Raw genomic sequence first — 20,216 nt, 5'->3', positions numbered from 1 at the left:
TGAAGTAATAGATTAAAACAGTGAAGAAAAATGTGTTGACTACACTTGGCGTGAGAAACAAAGCATGGTGGTGACTTCAGTCAGCATCAGGGAGATGCTATAGAAATGACTGACATCCATCTGTTTTAGGGGAACTGCAGCTGTGCGTCTAAGGGTTTCTCCATCAGATGTCCGTCCTGTGTTGATGAGATAACTCCAGAACAAGTCTTGGACGGTAAGGACTCAGGCAGACTGTACCTCAGTTCTTGTCTGGTGATCATCTCTGGGTATTGTTGGGTGTGTCCAGCTGTCGTGCATTTCAACGGGAGCAAATAGAACACTCTGTGTGTTTCTCAAGCCCACAGTCATGCAACTGCTCATCTTCTTCTTTGAGTTTTTTCTCCTCCTCCGTTCCCAAAGGGATGTTAAAGTCATGGACCTACAGGCCCTCTCCCTTTAATGACGAATCCAGTCTTTGTACACTCCTTGCCCTTGCCCATAGTAAGCCTCCATTCCTGGGGTCCTCCTGCCTGGCTCCAAGCCACATTCCTCAGTGTCTGGAGAGAAGGGGTTCTAAAGGTGCCAGCTGGAGCCCTACGGTGGAGCCACGGCGATGCACAGCCCTCATCGTGCACTTTTCCAGAGAGTCAGTTTGCACGGTGTAGATGCCAAATCTGAGGAATATCGCACATCCCTCCCTGTTACACTCCCAGCTTTCCTCTCAGTTTCCCAGTTTTCCAGTGGTTCTTGCTTGGATTAGGGTGTGTCAAACCTCATAAGGGATGCCTCCACTCCAGGAAGATGCCAAAGAGAGGCTCTCGCTGTAGAAGCAGTCATCGTGCAGGACCTGACCTCCTGCCCTAGAGTGCTTGTCAACAGCTCTTTCCATTCTCCTTGAGTGCTTGCCTCTCATCCTTTCCCCGGGGTGTCTTCACAATTGGAATACCACACTTCCCATATTCCTAAGTAGGAGCAAAACTAAACCTATGTACTGATCCAAGTTAATGAAGGGGGAAAATATCTGCTTATCAAAGAAAAGACAAAGTTTCCTACTTAGCACAGATATTTTTCTAACTAAAATCTGGTGAAACAAGAAGACGAGACAGTATTTATGCACCATGCTTAAAAGCTGAGGGAAAATGCCCAGAGGTGCATCATATTTACTCTCCCACCCTCTCTTTGCACTGACAGAACCTGTGGTGAACATGAACACATCTTTTTAGAACATTTCTGTGTCTTTTTCCTAGTCTGCCTTGCCATGGGCCCCTCCCTGCTTTCTGAATAATTCTTTTTAAAAGAATACATTTAATTACTGTGTGCGCCAAAGCTAAGGTGGAAACAGAGCCTGCTGGCTGGGGTGAATTTTTTAAATATTACTTTACTTCTAAATAAAAGTTTATTTTCTTTGACTAGAAGAGGGATGCTGTGAAGGGTGGGAAGCACAGTAAGTAGTTGTACCCGAAATAAGAGAAGGAAGATCATTTCAATCCCCATTAGCTCCTTGGAAGGCTTTTCACACACACACACCCACATACCACGCACACTCGCAGACCTCCCTGCCAGACGCTGAAAGCCCTACTGCCTTGAAGGACTGCTGCTGGAAAGGCTGACACACACGTCTAAGACACAATTCCTGGGAATCCAGCAGCTTCAGGTTCGATTTCCTTCCTAAGAGAACAATGAACGTGACCCCTAGAGAGCTGTTAGGGCAGAGCTGCTTCCTCCCGTGAGGAGCCCTCCGGCCCCTGCATGAAGTCATCTTGGAGCTGAAGACAATTGAGTCTAATTTGCATATTTGACTTAAAACAAGCCTTCCAGTGCAGCTAGGCAGAAGGATCTGGGTTGAAAGCCATGAAATCCCTCCACATGAGTCATTTTCTAAAACAAAGAAGGAAGAGAACTCATTGGGTGATCCTGACTCTGAGAGGATGGCTTGCAGAAACACACAAGACCTGGGCTCTGAGTCCCCAGAATCCCTTCCCCGTTGACCTGCCTCTCAAGACAGTGTGCTAGGGAACTGTCTCTTTAAATGCATGCTTTAAATTTTTTAATTAGATTTTTAATTTTAAAGTAACGCATGCTCATGCATAAAATTCAGTTCTGATGGTATGAGTGTATCAGGTGAATACTTGATACTGGACACTTCCCCACACCCCATGCTGTGCTTCCTGTACTCCATCCCATGGTCCATTTCCACAGCTTCTCAACCCCCTTCTGCATTTCCTGTGAGCTGGGGATTAAGGGTTTTGTTTGTTTGTTTGTTTGTTTGAGGAGGCAGATGCATTCCCAGGGGAAATGGTGCAGGCCTCCCAAAAGTTAGACCAGGCCTGGGTGTGTGACAAGAGCTTTCTTACTTGAGATTGATGTTCATGATAACAGTAGCAGCTAACACTCATCTATGGGCCAGGCACATCATTCTCAGTGTTTTATGCATGTTAACGGATCCAAGCCTCACAAATAACAATAAAGTGGGTGCCATTATTTTCCCCTTTACGCAGATGAAGAAACAAGAGTATGACCTGCCTAATGTTGCATAGCTTGTAAAGAACAGAACATTTGATTGAACAAAGGAGAAAACTGGCACAGGAGTGTTACATGAGCTCCCCAAGGTTGCACAGCTAGTTGCGGGGGAGGGGGGGTGTTGGCTTCCATCTCCATCTCCCTTTCAGTGCCCATCACAGGGCCAACTAAGCTAAAAACAGACATGATGGAGTGCTGTTTCTCCACAAGAGTCACTACCGAGAAAGGAAATGCCCTTTTCTCAAATGAGAGGCAGAAGAAAGTAGGGGACCTGGGCAAGTTCACAGTCTTCCAGGTTCTGGAAAACAGAGTTGATGTCAGCCTTTCTTCTTGTCTTAGGGGATGTGAATGAGCTGATGGATATGGTTCGCCACCATGTCCCGGAGGCGAAGCTGGTGGAATGCATCGGTCAAGAGCTCATCTTCCTTCTTCCAAATAAGAATTTCAAGCAGAGGGCATACGCCAGCCTTTTCAGAGAGCTGGAGGAGAGCCTGGCTGACCTGGGGCTCAGCAGTTTTGGAATTTCTGACACTCCCCTGGAAGAGGTAAGGCAGAGATTCCGGGCGGCTGCTGTCAGGTACCAGAAGAGGTGGTTCTTTGCCAAAGTCTAACACAAAAGTCTAGAAGGGAAATTCTGTAAAGGCAAAAAGCCATAATTCCTCACCCAAGCGTAGCAACTATCTTCATTTTTGGCTTATTTCCTCCTGCCTTTGTCCATACGCGCACATATTTTACATAGTTGTGGTCACCATATACATACACTTTTGTATTTATAGAAGACTAGGTTCTTAGACAAAGAGTCATAATGTGTTATCTTTCTATGATGAAGCAATCCCCAACAAAATTGAGCTTGGGTTAGATTTTTCTGAGAGTGGGAATGCCTAAACCAAATTCTCTCTTTTTTCCTTCTTGACAGATTTTTCTGAAGGTCACAGAGGATTGTGGGTCAGGACCTCTGTTTGCTGGTATGGCGCCCGAGCGTGGAGTTTGTTCCCTTACCACACCACAAGCTCTATCTTGAAAGCCTAAGGAAAAGCGCATAAAACAACAAAGCAGGCAAACACTCCTCCATCGCCTTCATCTGACCCCAAAATAACAGGCATTTTGCACTCTCAATTCCTTTGATTGACGAAAGAAAGACAAATGGAATTAGGTCTGGGTGGGAAGACTCTAGACAAAATCAGGATTCTTAAGGAGGTCAGGCTGGGAGCTTCGCGACCCCCAAGCTTCTCACCCCACTTCCTGGTCTCCTGTTCCTGCCACATCACCATCCTCATCTCCTCCTCTGATCTCTACCAGGCCTCTGATCCACTCCTGCTTGCAAGAGTGACAGCTCGCAGAGTTCTTAGAGATAATGGTGACAGTAAATAAAACCCAGATGCCAGCTAGGACCTCCTGGCCTCTTTGAGATGGAGATAAAATTATTTTGAGCCCTCATTTAGTGCACTGCGGAGCTTTGAAACTGGGGGGACCATAATTGCTGTGGATTCTGGGGGTTTCTCTTCCATATGTGTGAGCCCGGCCACCAACCATCCTCTTCCGTGATTTCTACCAAATCTCAGAGCCACACAAAGCACTCATGAGTGCAGTGGATTTTACTGTGGAGGGTGGAGGATGGGGAGATGGACATGCAGGAGAACTTACCTGCCACAACACAGGCCACTTCTGATAGAACAACAGGCATCCACCCACTCTGATAAAATCCTCTCCCTGGCGTCTCCCTTCCCATTCCATTTTCCTCTCTCCTGGTCAGAGGCAAAGCTGTGAGGCAATTCTCCTTTGCTGTCTTGGGCACCTGCCATTGGTTACCTCTTTCTACCCAGTGTAACACATCACAGTATTTTCCTGTGCAAAGACTGTTTCCTCTTTGTTAGTTTCCGGTGCTAGCTCTACGTCATGGTTTTCATCTTGCTTTGTAAGTGATCCCAGCTATGCCTAGAACTAACAATAGTCAAATATATCAGCCCAGACATGTGCCATGATCCAGGTAGGTTGTGTGGCAGCCAGAAGAGGTGGCCATCCAGGCAGAGTGGGGAGGAAGGTGCAGTGCTCTGGAGGGGGTGGGAGCAGCTCACCACAGGGCCCAGGTCTTCTTTCCAGCTTTGTAGGCACAGGAATTAAATTCCCTCAGCTCACCCAAGGGCAAAAACTTACATTAACCAAGACCAGAATGAAAACATGCTAATTTATATTAGAAGCTATGATGGATTCAAGAATCAGGGCCTTTAATCTGCACAGAATGCTCCTTCTTAATAAGTAGGTCCTGGGACTTCCCTGGTGGCACAGTGGTTAAGAACCTGCCTGCCAATGCAGGGGACACGGGTTCGATCCCTGGTCCAGGAAGATCCCACATGCTGTGGAGCAACTAAACCCGTGCACCACGACTACTGAGTCTGTGTGCTGCAACTACTGAAGCCCGCACACCTAGAGCCCATGCTCCGCAACAAGAGAAGCCACTGCAAAGAGAAGCCCGCGCACCACAATGAAGAGTAGTCCCGATTGCCCCAACTAGAGAAAGCCCACACACAGCAATGAAGACCCAACACAGCCAATAAATAAATAAATGAATAAATAAAATTAAAAGAAAAATTAGGTCCTTTTAGAAGAATAAATTACACATCAGAAGACTGGTCATTCTGGGCACAGAATAGAATGTTCCAAAGAGACAGTCAAGGGTAGGGGTTAAGAGCATAGCCTCTAGAATGAAGCAGACCAAACATCAAACCTGAACTCTGTAATTTGCTAATTGAGTGGCTTTGGGTAGATACTTATCCTCTTTTTTTGTTTATGAGAACTCTTAAGATTCAATCCCTTAACAACTTCTATGTATAACATGCAGCAGTGTTAATTAATTTTATCATGTTGTACATTACATCCCTAGTACTTATTAATACTTAGTTTCTTTGTACCTCAGTTTCCTCATATGCAAAATGGGGATGATAATAGTATCCACCTTTTAAGGTTATTGAGAGAATTAAATGAGCTAAAACATGCCAGGTCTTAACACAGTATGCAATTTCTGGTTATGATTCAGCAGCACCCTAATCTCAACACTTACAAATATCTCTTATGTCAACTCAGCCCTAGTTTATACTTTACAAAGGGCTAAATACCCGTTGTTTTATTTGATTGTCACTATAACCTCGTGAGGCTGGTAGGGCAGGGATTGGCCCCATCTGGGGAAACTGAGCTCATGTAAGTTGGATGACTTGCCTTAAAGTCACACAGGCTTTTGAGTCTTATTATTCCCTGGTCTCAGCTCTCAAATCTAGGACCCTCAATTATACACTCCCACTATCTCCCATTTTTCAGGTGGCTAATTGCATTTGTTTTGAATAGGCTCTGTTTTAGAGGACGGCATTTTTCTGATCTTGTCTTCAGAGTCTGAAGGAGCCTGTGGCTGTCTGTGGAGTCATACATTGCATGGTACCAAGAGGGTCCAAGCCATTTCTGAAGGGTGGCTCACTGCCAGTGGCCTCTGGAGGGCAGCAGAAAGCCAGGGACAAACAGACCTGAAGCCCTCAACTCTGGTCTGGACTGTGGACTCCAGTCTGGATGGGGCATCAGGGAGAGAGCAAAGCTCAGAGGATAGACACGAGGACAGGCAGCGATCCTACCAGAGGGAGGGCCATCCACAGCAGACACCAAGTCTGAGCCCAGATCAAGAGAAAGGAAGTGGAGATGGGACTCTGGTGCCAGGTAGTCAGCGAGCCTGCAGAAGTTCTCCACCCTCTGAGTAGCAGGCCTGGTACACTGCAGGTGCCCGTGAACATTAGCTGAAAGGATGACTCAGCTGACCCAGCTCCCTTTGCAGCTGCTCTTGTCCTGGGAGACTTTAGGAGAAAGCAGCTAGGGGCAACTAGCCATCCTCTAGGCCCTCTATGTCCAACAACATATTCTGCAAATAAATATTAATCAGTGATGATAAACTATAGCTTCAACTTAACAGATGACTTGGCAATGGTTTATAAAACACATTCACGTGTGTTAGCTCATTTAATCTTCATAAAAACCTTTTTCTTGTTTTCATTTTACAGATGAGAAAACTCAGATTCAGACAGGTTGAGTCACTTTTAGCCAAATTTGAACATCTAGTAAGAGTCAGGATTCAAACCCAGGTCTCCTGACTCCTAGTTCATTGCTCTTTCCACTACTTCTCAGTGACCTCTAAAAATTTAGAAAGAACCAAATCAACTCTGACTTTTACTTTTTTTATGTACACAGGTTATACATGAATATATTTTGTTGTTAAATTCAAATAATGCAAAAAACACTAATCCTTCCCACTTCATCCTATGCCCTTATCCAGCTCTGCCCCTGAAGCCGTAACCTCTTTTAACAATTGACAGGTATTCTTTCAGAGCTTTGCACATGTGTACACATTGTGAGTGTATGTGTATACATAAAATATGTTTCTTTGCATATGATAAATGTGCTGTCTAACACAAATATGATCTTATTACACATATTGTTCTGCACGTTTGTTTTTTGGTTTTTTTTACTTCTATGTTTCAGACCTCTCTGTCTTGTTCCCTTTAACTACTGTAGAGGATTTTAAAGAAATTTCAGGCAATTCTGTCTATAGGTGATTTATATCAGAAAATAGAATTTTAAGAAGTTTATTAACCTTCCTGGCCTGATATTTTGTCACTGACTTAAATGAAGGGAAAATGTACACAGTAAGAAAACAATGATCTTGTGCATGTTTTTCTAAACTATTAATTCCATCTCCCAAACCAGGCGGCGCTCAGCGGAAAAGAGAAAACATCAGTCTCCGACACCCCTGTTCGGGTTCCAGCAGGAAGGCCAGACAGACTCCACAGGGCTCCCACGGCCACCCCACGGAGCCCGCTGCTCCCCCGGAGCAGGAGGGGCACAGCCGACTTAACACGGGAGTGCAGCTGGCCCTCCAGCACGTGCAGGCGCTGCTGGTCAAGCGCTTCCACCACACTGTCCGCAGCCACAAGGACTTCCTGGCCCAGGTATGACTGCAGTCTTCGGCTGTGCTTGTTTGCCGGTGGCCACGCCTACCAGCCCTCTCCCAGCCTCCGCATCCTCTCCCAGGCTTTCTGGTGCACGTGGGATCAGACACGGCGATGAGCACCCTCTTAGGGTTCTGTCAGCTTTGTCTCCTCCTTGCCAACCTTGGTTTCTTCTTGGTAACACAAAGCTTCTTTGTAAGTATTCTACCTCACTTAGCAGAGAAAATAGAATAATAGTGGATATGTTAAAATTGCTTTTATTTTTATAGGGGAGGGTGAAGTCATGTTTTCATTCATTTTTTTGTAATGACCCTACATATCAAGGTCATTGTCCGCTTTTTCTTTTTATACTTTTTGTTCAGAAACAGAAATTCTGGTTCACCTCTGGCTGAGCCTTGGCCTACTTCAGGGTTCAACGTTGACCTGCTTCAACCACCCTTCAAAGGTTACCAGAACATTCTGTGTTCTCCTTCACAGCCTGCCTTTGCACATCCTCCCATCATGTTCCCCAGAAGACTGACCTTCTCCATCAGGGCCCAGTGCTGAGGCTGCTGGATAAATGTTTAAAAGAGTGTGTGTGTGTGTGTGTGCGTGCATGTGCACGTGCACGTGTGTGTGTGTGTGTGTGTAACATGCCACATACCACAGCCCCAGTTACCATGTGTATTTTCCCACAGATTGTGCTCCCGGCCACTTTTGTGTTTCTGGCTCTGATGCTTTCCCTCATCATCCCTCCTTTCGGCGAATACCCTGCTTTGACCCTTCACCCCTGGATGTATGGGCAGCAGTACACCTTCTTCAGGTGCGTAGACTCATCCTCAGATGTCATCATCCACCTCCTTGGGTTGTGGGGCTCCTGGGTCACCTGCTGCTTGGTGCGGCCCTGACCTTCCCACTCTCTGGGACAGTCACCAGCGTGATAGTGGTCCTCAGGCTGCCCTCAGAAAGGAAATTAATGTGTCTGCCACTTGGGAAAGGTGACCCCCAAGTGGACACCTTGGGGGAGGTGGAAGGAAGGAAGGAAAGAGAAAGCAAAGGTTGGGTGAGTGGCTTGAAGCTCCATTTTTTGAAGTGCAGACATGATATGGAATCAGACCACTGGTGTGTTCAGATAGCCTTACCCCCCTTCTCAGGAGACCTGTAGCCACCTCAAGGCAGCATCCTTTGCCTTGTTTACATGCCTGGCATGTCGTAGCCATTCAACAGACATTTGCTGAGTTGCATGTTGGCTGCTTTGTCCCTCTGTCCCAGTCACATGCCCATCGAGTAAGCCCCTCTCACTCTGTCTAGCATGGACCAGCCAGACAGCGAGCAGCTCGTGGTACTTGCAGACGTCCTCGTGAATAAGCCAGGCTTTGGCAACCGCTGCCTGAAGGAAGAGTGGCTTCCGTAAGTCCCTGCGCACCGCTGCCCTAACACCAGAAGCTGCCCTGGGAGACCCTGATGGTGGGGGCCTGGGATGGCAGGGCTGGGAGAGGCCCCATCTCAGTCCTGCTCTGTGTTACACGAACACTACCATACCCCTGAGCAGCGCTCACCCGGACTCTCCATCAACACCTGTATGCAAGGGTGTTCACGACCCCTCAGGAAGCCCCTGTACCACAGGACAACTCTGTACTTCTGTAGTTCTCGATATAAAAGTACCATACTGAGTTGACATATGCTACTCACAACTTATTTGAAAGGAATCTGAACGGAGAAGGGGGGGAGATGGGGGATGTGCCCTAGTGTGATTGGACCTAGAATGGCATTAGTTACATATATGGCCAACTTTCAATTATTGCTTTAAGTGTGGAGAAGAGCGTTCTAGAGGGCAGTTGAAATCCACCAAGAATTCAAAACGTTCAATGTAATTTTAACTGCTTCTCTCATCCAGTCTTTTCCAGAGTTATTGATAAGGACCAAAATAGATTAATTTCAAAACCTCTTGTATTTGTTCTCTAAACAGCGAGAGCTGCCAGCAGATAAAAGGGAGATTAAGCCATCCACAAGCTAGATAATTTTTCCCAGCCCCACCCACATCTAGTGAATCATAAAATTCTAGTCTTGATTTTTTCTTGAGAGGAAACCAACCTCCAAGAGTAGAAGAAAATGCATGGGTCCGAGGAGGAAAGGCTCGGAAGGAGAGGGTTGGGTACTATTTCTCATTTTGAGGAATTTTTATCAACCTTGAAGCTGATTGTGGAATATGTTCTTGTCTTCCATGAGGGCGTTCCCCTGTGGCAATTCAACCCCCTGGAAGACTCCCTCTGTGTCCCCGGATGTCACCCACCTGCTCCAGAAGCAGATATGGACAGCAGACCACCCCTCGCCTTCCTGCACGTGCAGCACCAAAGAGAAGCTCACCATGCTCCCCGAGTGCCCTGAGGGCGCAGGGGGGCTCCCGCCCCCTCAGGTACCTCCACCTCCAGGGACTGCTAGGGCCCTGAGCCTGCCTGTGACCACAGCCATTGCGCCTCCTGAGTTTCTAGCCAACTAACGTTTCAAACTGACAGCTGAGTGAAGGACTAAATGAGGCTCCAGGTCCTTACCGCCTGGAGGAAGCCACTGACCAAAAGCTTCATTTCCAGCAGACACTCCCCATTCAATCTAGTAAGAAAATATATTTAAGTATTGAGAAAATTACACATCAGGCATGATCGCTATAGAAAAATTAGAAAATACAGGCAAGTCAGAACAAAAAAAAATTACCCTATCACTTGGTGATAACCACCAATAACATTTAGTTTTTATCCATTCAAGCAGGATTATATTCAAAATGCTGTCCTGAAACCTGCTATTTTCACTTAACAACGTATCATGAACATATGGCCATGTCAATAAATATACATCTACATTATCGTTTTTAATGCCTGCACACTATCCTACTGTTTGGATTTACTTTAATTTATTTAACTACTCTCTCATTGCTGGACATGTGGGCTTTCAATTTTTCTGTTATCAACAGTGTTTGTAGTGTCCCTTCAAATGCACACTAACAATTTTAATTAAGAAACTCTCCATGTGCTGTGTAATTAACATGCATACACACACACACACACACACACACACACACAACCACACACACACACACACACACACAGCTAGCGACCTATGTTTTGCAGGGATAACAACAGTCTTGGCTCTGAGCAGCCTCCTGTCTCAGGAGTTCTGAATGCCATAATGTGTCACAGTAAACCGCTCCAGGGGTTTCAGAGACAGTGAATGGGGCCGGAGAAGTCTCACCTTGTCTCAGGTTGATAACGGGACAGCCAGCTGACTTGCACAGAGCTGGGTCCTATGTGGTCCTCTCTCATGATTTGCCAATGAATGAACGACTCCCCATGAGGCAGTGTGGCAGGTGGGGTGAGCACCGGCCCTGGCATCAGAGAGCCACGGGTGGGTTACTTGGCCTCTCTGAGCCTTAATTTCTTCACCTATAAATTGGGGATAACTGCCCTTATTTCTCAGCATTATTATGAGAATTCAATGAGATAAAGGAACTATTAGTTAGAAATAGTTTCAACTCAATTGATGACAACCTCAAACTAACAGTGGATAAAATATGACACAACTCGTTTCTTTCTCATGTAAAAGTTTATGTGGGTGGTTCATGGCGTTCTGTTTTGTCGCTCCCTCCTTTCTGGTAAACAAGTCTCAACCTCCTTGGCCAAGATGGCAAAATCTACTTTCCAGGCAGCAGATGGAAGAAGGGATGAAGAAAAAGGGAGGGCAAAGTGTGTGAATACACTATCTTTAAAGGAAGATTTCCAGAAGCTACCACAGAGACACTTTCATGTGTACATCATTGGCCAGAACGGAACATCACGGGAGACTGGGAACTATCGTCTTTATTCTGGGTGTCCTTGTACCCAGCAAAACAGTCTATTCCTATGGCAAACGGCAGAGGGCAGAGCAGTAATGGGGGACAACTAAATTTTGCCACAGCGTCAGTCACAGTTGCTGGCTTGTATATAAATGATTCCGTGTTTATGAACATCCTACCTTTCCCTTTTTTATGCTAAAAGCATGTACCTTTCTATTTCTCAAGCAATATATTTTCCCTTTGAATCATAACTCAGCCACTACAGCATCACAGGGATCCCAAAAGAGGGACTCAGGGGCTTGTCCCAATTCTCAGCACCCCAGAGGAAGCTTTGCTTCTGTTGGGTTTACGGAGGACCCCTGTGGCTGCTTCTACTCAAATACATCCAGTGGCAGGGCACCGAGGCTGTGACCCTGTGTAGTGAGCCCTTGGCTGGAACAGGGAGGAAAGGCCAAGCATAGCTGTGAAGGGAATCATTCCTCAGTGAATCCTGACTTTAAGGCTCACTGCCTCACTTAGAAATGTATTTTCAGTGGTTAATCCTTGGTCCTTGAGGAAAAAGTGTAAAAGACTTTTAGCCAAAGTCTGGTAAAAAGCAAATCAGTTCCTGTGATTTTCTATCACTCCTGCCTCTCCTCACTATCATTCATGCTTCTCTTGGGAGCATCTGCATCAGGCATCTGCACAGAAGCTGCTCTGTGTGTGTGTGAGTGTCTCTCTCTCCTTCACACATACATGCACACATATTCACACCCACTCACCACACTTACTCACACACACTCCCCCATTTGCCTGGAATAAGACCAGAGAGTATGGGTTTGATTCAGAGATGGTAAATTGTCCTCATCTGGAAAATGGGGTGGTGGATTGTGGTCTTCTCTAGGGTCCCTTCCTGTTATAACATTCTTTGAATGGTGTTGGGTCCTGAGGGGGAGGTGCTCCATCCCTGACTTCTGGAATACACAGAGATAAAGTTGTAGGAAGATCTCATTTCACAGAACTTTTAGAAAATATTTTGTCATAAATTCCCAGGCACCAGCCATTGTTCCAGCCTGGATTCCACCAGGGGAACCTGGCAGTTTACCTGGGTGCCATTTTCAGCTTGAGAAGCAGGTGACGGAGTGAAAAGAACAAGGCTATGGAGTCAGACAGATGCAGATTCAAATCCTAGGTCCACCACCCGCAAGTTCTAACCTGGTGCAAGTTAGCTAACCTTTCTGAACCTCAGTTTCTCTGTCTATAAATTAAGGCAACAATTCTTTCACAGGATATAAGGATTAAGGGAGATAATGCAGAGCATTTAACACTGTGCCTGGCACACAGTAAGCATTCAGGGGATGCTAGTTCTCCTCCTAGGGTTAGAGAGCAACAAGGTGAAGAAAGTGAACTGAAGAAGGGAATAAAATGAGAAAGGGGCGGGAAAGACAGAAACGACGAAAAATGAATAGTGTGATGATGGTGGTGTAACACTGCCAGAAATTTCCTCGGCTGCCTCTGGGTGGCACCCTTGATACCGCAGGTTCATGATTCACCAGAAACTAATCGCTATGTATTCCCAAATTTAAAGTGATATTGCCACCTGGTGGCCAAACTCATGCACTTTTTTTTTTTTTGATTCAAATATTTATTGAGCAGCTAGGGAGATACAAAGGTGATTAAAACATGGTCAAAGAGGTGAGGCAAATCCACAAGTAATAGAAAGCAAAGTATAAGGTTCACTGAATCACAGCAGTCAAAAGAAAGTGTTTTAGGAGATCAAGAGATTGCTTCCAGCCTGGAAGGGGGCAAATCAGGAAAGGAGATTGAGATTAAAATAGAAGACTTCAGTCTGGATTGTTGATGATACTCAGTTTGCACTATATTTGTCTCTCCTTTTCCTCTCTCCCCATCTTTGGGCTTAATTTACCAGTAGTGCCCAGGATTGTTCAATGCTCTTTTTCTATAATTGCTTGCATTTTTGCTTCAATGTCTTCTACAGAGCTAGGTCCTTTTGGTGTTTTAGGAGTTTTTTTCCTGTTTTTTGAAGGATTCTTGACCTTTTGACCTTGGTGTTGATGGTCTTGAGTCTTTTCCATTCTGGTTTGATTTTTGTGCATTTTTGGCTGGAATATCTCTTACAGATTTCTTTACTGGAGCTTTTTCTTCAGCTTCCTCATCATCAAAGTCATCATCATCTTCATCATCATCATCGTCATCTTCATGATCATCTTCATCTTCATCAGCAGCAAGTTTTACTTTTTTCTGTGGAACCTTGCTACCACTTCCAGGGGCAGAGCGCTTTCCAGACATACTTAGGAGTGTCACATCCTCCTCCCTTCATCTTCTGATTCTGCATCTTCCTCCACAGCTACTAAGTGCTGTCCACTAATATGCACGGGCCCTGAGCCACACTTCAACCGTAAGACCACAGGTGGTGTTATTTCAGAGCCCCCAAGGGAAACTGTTGGCTGCACAGACATTTTCAGAGTTGCCAGTGTTACTTTAATTGGACTGCCTTCATAATTCATTGCCTCTGCTTTGACAATGTGCAATTCACCCTTTGCGCCAGCCCCTAAGCTGACCGTTCTTAAAGATAACTGGTGCTCACTTTCATCATTATCCACCTTAAAGTGATCATCTTTGTTGGCCTTCAGTTCACAACCGAAAAGATAGTTCCGGGGCCTCAGAGGGCTCATGTCCATGTCCATCGAATCTTCCATGGGTTGGTGGCATGCACTTAGGTGGGAGAGAAGGCGGACGGAGATAAAAGACTACTGTTCCAGGGAACAGTCGCGCAGGACAGAATCACACCAGGGCTCATGCACTTTTGCATTCTCTAAAATCTTTTGATTAACTCGGAGTTCTTCTAGATGTATTTTGAAAGTGATTTGTAAATTGTAATGCACTGTTTGAATTCTTTCATTCATGTCACAATTTATGGTGCCAGCTATATGCCAGGTACTATTCTGGGTGCTGGGGACACAATAGCTAACAAGTCAGAAAAAGTCCTGGCTCTCACAGAATTTGTATCCAAAAGGGGGTAACAGATGAAAACAAGTAAACAGATTAATTGGAAAGAAAATTTCAGGTAGAGACGAAGATGTGGAGACAATACTACAGTATGTGACTAGAAATAGAAAATGCTTCTCTGAGGAATAAACTTTGGGCTGAGATTTGAACGATGACAAGTTAGCCATGAGAGGTTGTCCAGGGAGAACATTCCAGGCAGAGGGAGCTGCTGCCAAGTGCAAAACTACAGCAGGAATGAGAGGTGTGCATTTGAGAAACAGGGAGAAGAAGTGGGGAGGTGGGCAGTGGGGGTGGGTAGCAGCAGGTGAGCTCAGCCTCGGTAATGAATTTGGATCTGATCCTAGGGTTTACTGGAGTGTGGTAAGCAAGGCAAATGGGATGTTCTGATTGATACTGTTAAGCTCAGTCTGGCTAATGAATGGAGAATGGATTGTGCAGGGCCACGGTGGAACCAGAGACCAGTTTGGAAGTGTCTGTAGAGGTCCAGGTGATGTGTAGGTGGAGGCTTGGTTTAGGGTGATAGTGGTAGAACTGGAGAGATGCTGATGGACTGGAGATTTATTTTGAAGTGAGAACTGTCCTGTGTCATCAGTGGAATAAAGAAAAGAGAGGGTTCGAAGGTGACTCCCACATCGTTGCTATGGGAAATGGGGAGATGCCAGTGCTTTACTTAGTATTTTCCCAGTAGCTGAGTCTATAAATAATTTTTGGAAAAGAACAAGAAGTTTCACCTCAAATTCTGAAGTAATTAATGCAGATATCTCATTGCCTCAGAGAACACAGCGCAGCACTGAAATTCTACAGGACCTTACAGACAGGAATATCTCCGACTTCTTGGTAAAAACGTATCCTGCTCTTATACGAAGCAGGTAAGAAGAGACCTTTCTATACTTTTCATCCTGGCTCCCTGTGGGAAATATTAAGTAGGGACAGAAGATAATTTCCTCTCATGATTTATCAACAATCAGGGCAGTGGAATTTTTTCTTTTTCCTAATTTGAGAGCCTCATCCAATAGAAAAAGCAATAGAAGCATATACAAGTCGAATGCAACTTATGATTAATCTTGCTTTGTTTTTGATTTTGTTTAGGACAAGCAGTTAACGTTTAAGCCATGCACTATTACAAGTAAAATAAGAAAGTATAGAATTTGTCTAAAATACAGCCTCATATTTTAATTAGTTAAAAAACAGAGGTGAAGTTTGAAGGGAGGAAGGAGAGTAAGGGGAAATGGTAGAGACAAAGAGAGAAGCAAGAGGGAAAAGTAAGAAGCAAAAAGGAGAAAGGAAACAATTAGACCAAGATAGGAGAGAGGCAGTGGGATAGTCTGCATGAGCCCACAGGTTGTCCAGGTTAACTGCACCTGTCACACTCTTAACTGTGAATTATCATCTGTATCACTGCCCTTTCAAATGCAGCTCTGCAACTGTTCTCACAAGCCCCACCCCGGGACTGCTTCAGCAGTCCCATCAGAGCAAGCAGCATGACAAGAGCATGCTATGGAGAGAGGATTATAGGGGACCCTGATCTGGGCCCCATGTTCTCTGGAACTTTAAAATAAAACATACTGTCTAATTTTAGTAGTATTTACAGTTGCTTTCCCTCCCAGTCCCTCAACAAGGGATAAATGGACTCAGCTAACTACAACACATTGCAGATGGCGAAAGCAGCTGCTGAGGAGGCGGTGCCAAGCCAGCAGTTAGCAAAATGAAGGACAGCATCCAAGCACAAAAATAAAAACAGGGTGCATAGAATCTATTCAGTAGTGCAGTAAGCAACGACCATCCCAAACTTTGTTCTCAGCAGCAAATCTGCAGTATGGAATTTTGGATTTTGTGCTTAATGACAATGATAGTTCATGGGGCTGAACTATGAGTACTAGAGTTGGTGTCTGTGTGTTTCCTATCTTGTAATTTTGCCCCTGATTGACTGGAAGTCAGTCTCTTAACTTTGGGCTAGGAGTAATTCAGAACTTCCTCCAAGTGTGCAGGTGATTATGAAAGTCTCATTCTTACAGGGTGGAAGAGGGGAGGGCTGCCATATTTTCTGGGTCCAGATCATCTGACAGGTGACCTTACAACAGGGCCACTCAGAAAGCCCTGCAGGCAGGATGTGACTTGGACAGGCAGGATGTGACTTGGACAGCCAGGATTGGAAAAGATCAGTCCTTTCTCCACATATTTATTCAGGCTCGGCCCCTGGCCTTGGAGGTTTCCACATTGCTTGGACATCAGGAAATGCAAAAAATACCCCTGAAGACTGGGAGACCCCAGTGAGCATTTGGGGAAGAAAGTTAACACTACTGCATACTTGTTGTATTCATTGTATGATTTGTTTTGGCTTTCAGTTTGAAGAGCAAATACTGGGTCAATGAACAGAGGTAAGAAATTATTTTTGTAAGAAATTAAAATCTCAGAGTGATCTATTTAAATTCACTGCACATAAAAAAGCCCCACCTCAAAGCCATGTGGCTGAGCTGTTCTGCATGTGCTCAGGAGCTCATAAGACATGCCTGGAGGATGCATGGCTGCACACACCCTGGGCCCGGAGATGCTCAGCAGTAGATCTCCTTGGAGGGCGTAAACGAGAGGTGATGCTCCCTGAAGAGGAGTTCCAGAGCACTCTCACTCCAGGAAGGTTCTAAAACCTCCGAGCAACTAACAGTTTAGAGCAAGAGCACATGTAACCTAAGCCCTGGCACCCCTTGGCCCATTCCTTTTAAGCCTCAGGGCGTCTGGCCCAGCCCCAGCCTCACCCGTTCCTGAGGCATCCCGAAGGTTCACACGGTTCCCAAGGTTGAGAATCCTCTAGGGATGGCCTAGGAGTGAGCCCGCCTCCCGGGCTCCCTCAGGAACAGGGCCTCTAGAATGAATGCAGAGCTGATGTTGACTTGATTTCCTGGGCAAATTCTAGACCATAAAAGTGAAATTCAGCTTTTAGAATTGTTCCCGAGAGGGAAGTGAGGGGCCTCAGCTGAAGCAGAAAGGCGGGGGGACAAGTTGAGTCCCTGAGAAATAAAGTTCTCCTCTGCCTTGCCTGTCCAGCAAATTAATTTTGTTTGTTGAGGAGTTTGGCTTTTATGCTGCCATTGAAGGGTTTTAAGCCAGAGAGTGACACGCCCAGGCCAGTGTTTGAGCACCGTTACTGAAGACTTCCAGAGCAGTGTGAAAGATGGGTTAGAGTGGGAGAGACCCAAGGCTAGGATCCAGTTAAGGACTAGAGCAGGAGTCAAGGCAGGGGTAGGTGAGAGGCACCAAGAGAGGCACGGCGGGATTGGCCCAGTTTCGATGAGTCCAGCACACCAGAAGTACCTGCAAAGTACAGAAGCAGCACAGAAAAAGAACCACTGGTAGGGGTGGGAGAAAGTCAGGGAAGACCTCAAAGAGAAGATGACACAGGACAGATGAGCTGGAAAGGCACCCGGGGAAACTGGGAGCCCTGCAAAGGCAGAGAGACACAGAGGCAGCCTGGACCACTGGGAGCTCTGGAAATGATTGCATGGCCGGAATGGGCCACTGGAGGGAAGACTTGAGGAGGGGTGAGGTTGGAGAGGTGCGCAGACACCAGGGTCAGAAGGGGTCAGTCCTGGAGGCAGTGAGGAAGATGTTAAAGCTGGTTTGTAAAGGGGAGCTATGTTTCCCGATGGGCCAGGCAATTCCTGCAAAAATACACACTTTCCTACAGAAACTGAGAGCTACGGCAACCACGAGGCACACACACATGGTTCATGGCACAGGTCTGAGAACTTCTTGTTCCCTTGTCAGGTACGGAGGAATTTCCATTGGAGGAAAGCTCCCGGCTCCCCCCATCACTGGAGAAACCCTTGTTGGATTTTTAAGTGACCTTGGCCAGTTAATGAATGTGAGCGGGGTATGTAAACCAGCTGGAGATTTCGTAGGACTTTCAACTTGCCAGTTATCATGAAATAGAAATGATCATGAGTGCTCAGGGAAGGGGGAAAAAAAAAACCTCTTGGTTGTTTATTATGGTTTTCCAGGGCCCTATCACCAGAGAAGCCTCTAAAGAAATGTCTGCTTTCCTTAAACATCTAGAAACTGAAGACAACATTAAGGTATCGGCCCTACACAATCTGCCCTAGAGCTAAAAACTCATGTGAGCCGGTTGTTTTATTTTTATTTTCCCAGCTTAATTAAATTCCATCCCTCCTCCTGTTTAAATCTGGCATGGAATGTCTCCCAGCGGCCAAAACCTTCCTCCCTCTCACATTCTTTTTCCTGCGGCTCACTTTTTCTTTAAGCAGCTGCTGTTAGTGCAGAGTCTCCTATGTAGTAGCAGAGCCTAACAAAGCCACATCTCTGCCCTCTAGGTGTGGTTTAACAACAAAGGCTGGCATGCCGTGGTCAGCTTCCTCAACGTGGCCCACAACGCCATCTTACGGGCCAGCCTGCATGAGGACGGGGACCCCGAGGAGTATGGCATCACCGTTGTAAGCCAGCCCCTGAACCTGACCAAGGAGCAGCTCTCCGAAATTACAGTGTAAGCTACTGTGGCCCCGGCCTCACAGCTTTCTTGTCACCTTCTCCGCTCTAAACACCCCAAGAGGATTTTCACCAGCAGAAGCTGCTGGGCTGGATGGCAAGCTTGTTTAATCACACGCACACACGAGCATAAGACTTCGTGTGCCAAACTGCTTGGCCATTCTTTCTCCTCATATTTATTTGGAAAGTGAGCATATGTTTGGTTCCATTCCCTTTTGGCTCTTGCTAACACATTGCTCCTGGAGCTTACACAAATACTCTCCTTTCCAGTATGCAAAATGATTGCCAGGAACTGGGAAGTTCAGTAAATCTTTCATCGCCCCAGTAGTAATTATCTTAGATTCCGGTAATTTCCCCCAGACAGTCAGGCTTTGGGCATGTCGACAGATCCTTACCTTCCTAAAGCCTAGGCTCAGCTTCAAGCAGTAAAAACCTCACTCTTTTGCAATTTGTAGCATGTTTGCTTTATTCGAGGCCTACATTTGGTGAGAATGCCTTTGTTAGAGCAAACTCCTTCTGGAAGGCAGTTAGGGGACCCAATATACCCCAAGTGCCCTGAACATGCCCAGGGTCATGGCTAAACTTGGGTGGGTCCTGGGCCCATGGGACCTTCCTCAGGACACCCTCTGAGGCCCTAGACTGAGGAAAAGGAGTCTATGTCCATTCCCACTTAGCCCAAGTTTCTATACCTCCTGCCAAGCCTCTTGAATATGAAATATGAGAGAGGAGTCTTTTGTGACTATAAAAATAGTATATAACATAGTATATGTTCATTAAATAAAGTTTATAGAATAGAGTTTTAAGAACTTAGTACTTATAACCCAACACAGTTTAGGGTGTTTCCTCTAAACATTTTTGGGTGTTTCCTTCCAGTAATTTGTTCTAATCTTAGTGTGTGTGTGGATCAAGCTATTTGTAATTTTAACAGGGCAGCGACTAGCACATATGGTGCCTTTGTGGGAATTAGTAAAAGGTGCTCCTTTCTCAAGGCAGGCGCTGGCTTACACCAGAGTTCATGGCTTGTATGTGAAGGTCGGGTTGGATTTCAGCCCACACTTTCCCCCTTAGCCAGATGCTTTCTATCTGATCTGGGAAAGGGTGAATAGAGCCAAGATCCTGTAAAATCAGCCTGTTCCCTTTTTACTTAAATTTATGTTATAACGTAACATTTCCCTATGTTATGATGTTTCTTGAAAGCATGATTTAACAAGATAATTTAAATAAATTAAAGATAAATTTTTCTTTTAAAAATTTCTTTCTTTTCACAGACGCTATAACTATCTACATAAAAATTCAAGAGTATTTATAGACAAATTATTAGAACTAATAAGAGCATTGCAGTGCATGAGATTAATGTAAAAATCCGTTTCTATACACAATCAACAAATAATTAGAAAATGTAATAAAAAGAAAATGTATCTAGA

The 20,216-nt window shown here is 45.5% G+C and overlaps 1 protein-coding gene and 1 pseudogene across 7 annotated transcripts in view; one reads left to right on the top strand and one right to left on the bottom strand.

The window, feature by feature from the left end:
• The window catches only part of ABCA4 (ATP binding cassette subfamily A member 4), a 126,562-nt gene that overhangs the window by 80,706 nt on the left and 25,640 nt on the right, over window positions 1-20,216 (top strand). For all 7 annotated transcript variants that reach the window (XM_068540355.1, XM_068540356.1, XM_068540350.1 and 4 more), the window contains 12 exons: window positions 130-214; window positions 2,839-3,044; window positions 3,416-3,464; window positions 7,240-7,481; window positions 8,159-8,283; window positions 8,772-8,870; window positions 9,690-9,876; window positions 15,070-15,164; window positions 16,641-16,673; window positions 18,058-18,163; window positions 18,291-18,365; window positions 18,621-18,790. In XM_068540355.1, the coding sequence (XP_068396456.1) occupies window positions 130-214; window positions 2,839-3,044; window positions 3,416-3,464; window positions 7,240-7,481; window positions 8,159-8,283; window positions 8,772-8,870; window positions 9,690-9,876; window positions 15,070-15,164; window positions 16,641-16,673; window positions 18,058-18,163; window positions 18,291-18,365; window positions 18,621-18,790 (1,472 nt within the window). The remainder of the gene's footprint in view (window positions 1-129; window positions 215-2,838; window positions 3,045-3,415; window positions 3,465-7,239; window positions 7,482-8,158; window positions 8,284-8,771; window positions 8,871-9,689; window positions 9,877-15,069; window positions 15,165-16,640; window positions 16,674-18,057; window positions 18,164-18,290; window positions 18,366-18,620; window positions 18,791-20,216) is intronic.
• On the bottom strand, window positions 13,101-13,985 carry LOC137762425 (nucleophosmin pseudogene; annotated as a pseudogene).

This window comes from Eschrichtius robustus, chromosome 3 (genome assembly GCF_028021215.1).
Source record: "Eschrichtius robustus isolate mEscRob2 chromosome 3, mEscRob2.pri, whole genome shotgun sequence".
In the NCBI taxonomy this organism is placed as follows: Eukaryota; Metazoa; Chordata; class Mammalia; order Artiodactyla; family Eschrichtiidae; genus Eschrichtius; species Eschrichtius robustus.
This window is presented reverse-complemented; position numbering and strand designations above follow the sequence as displayed.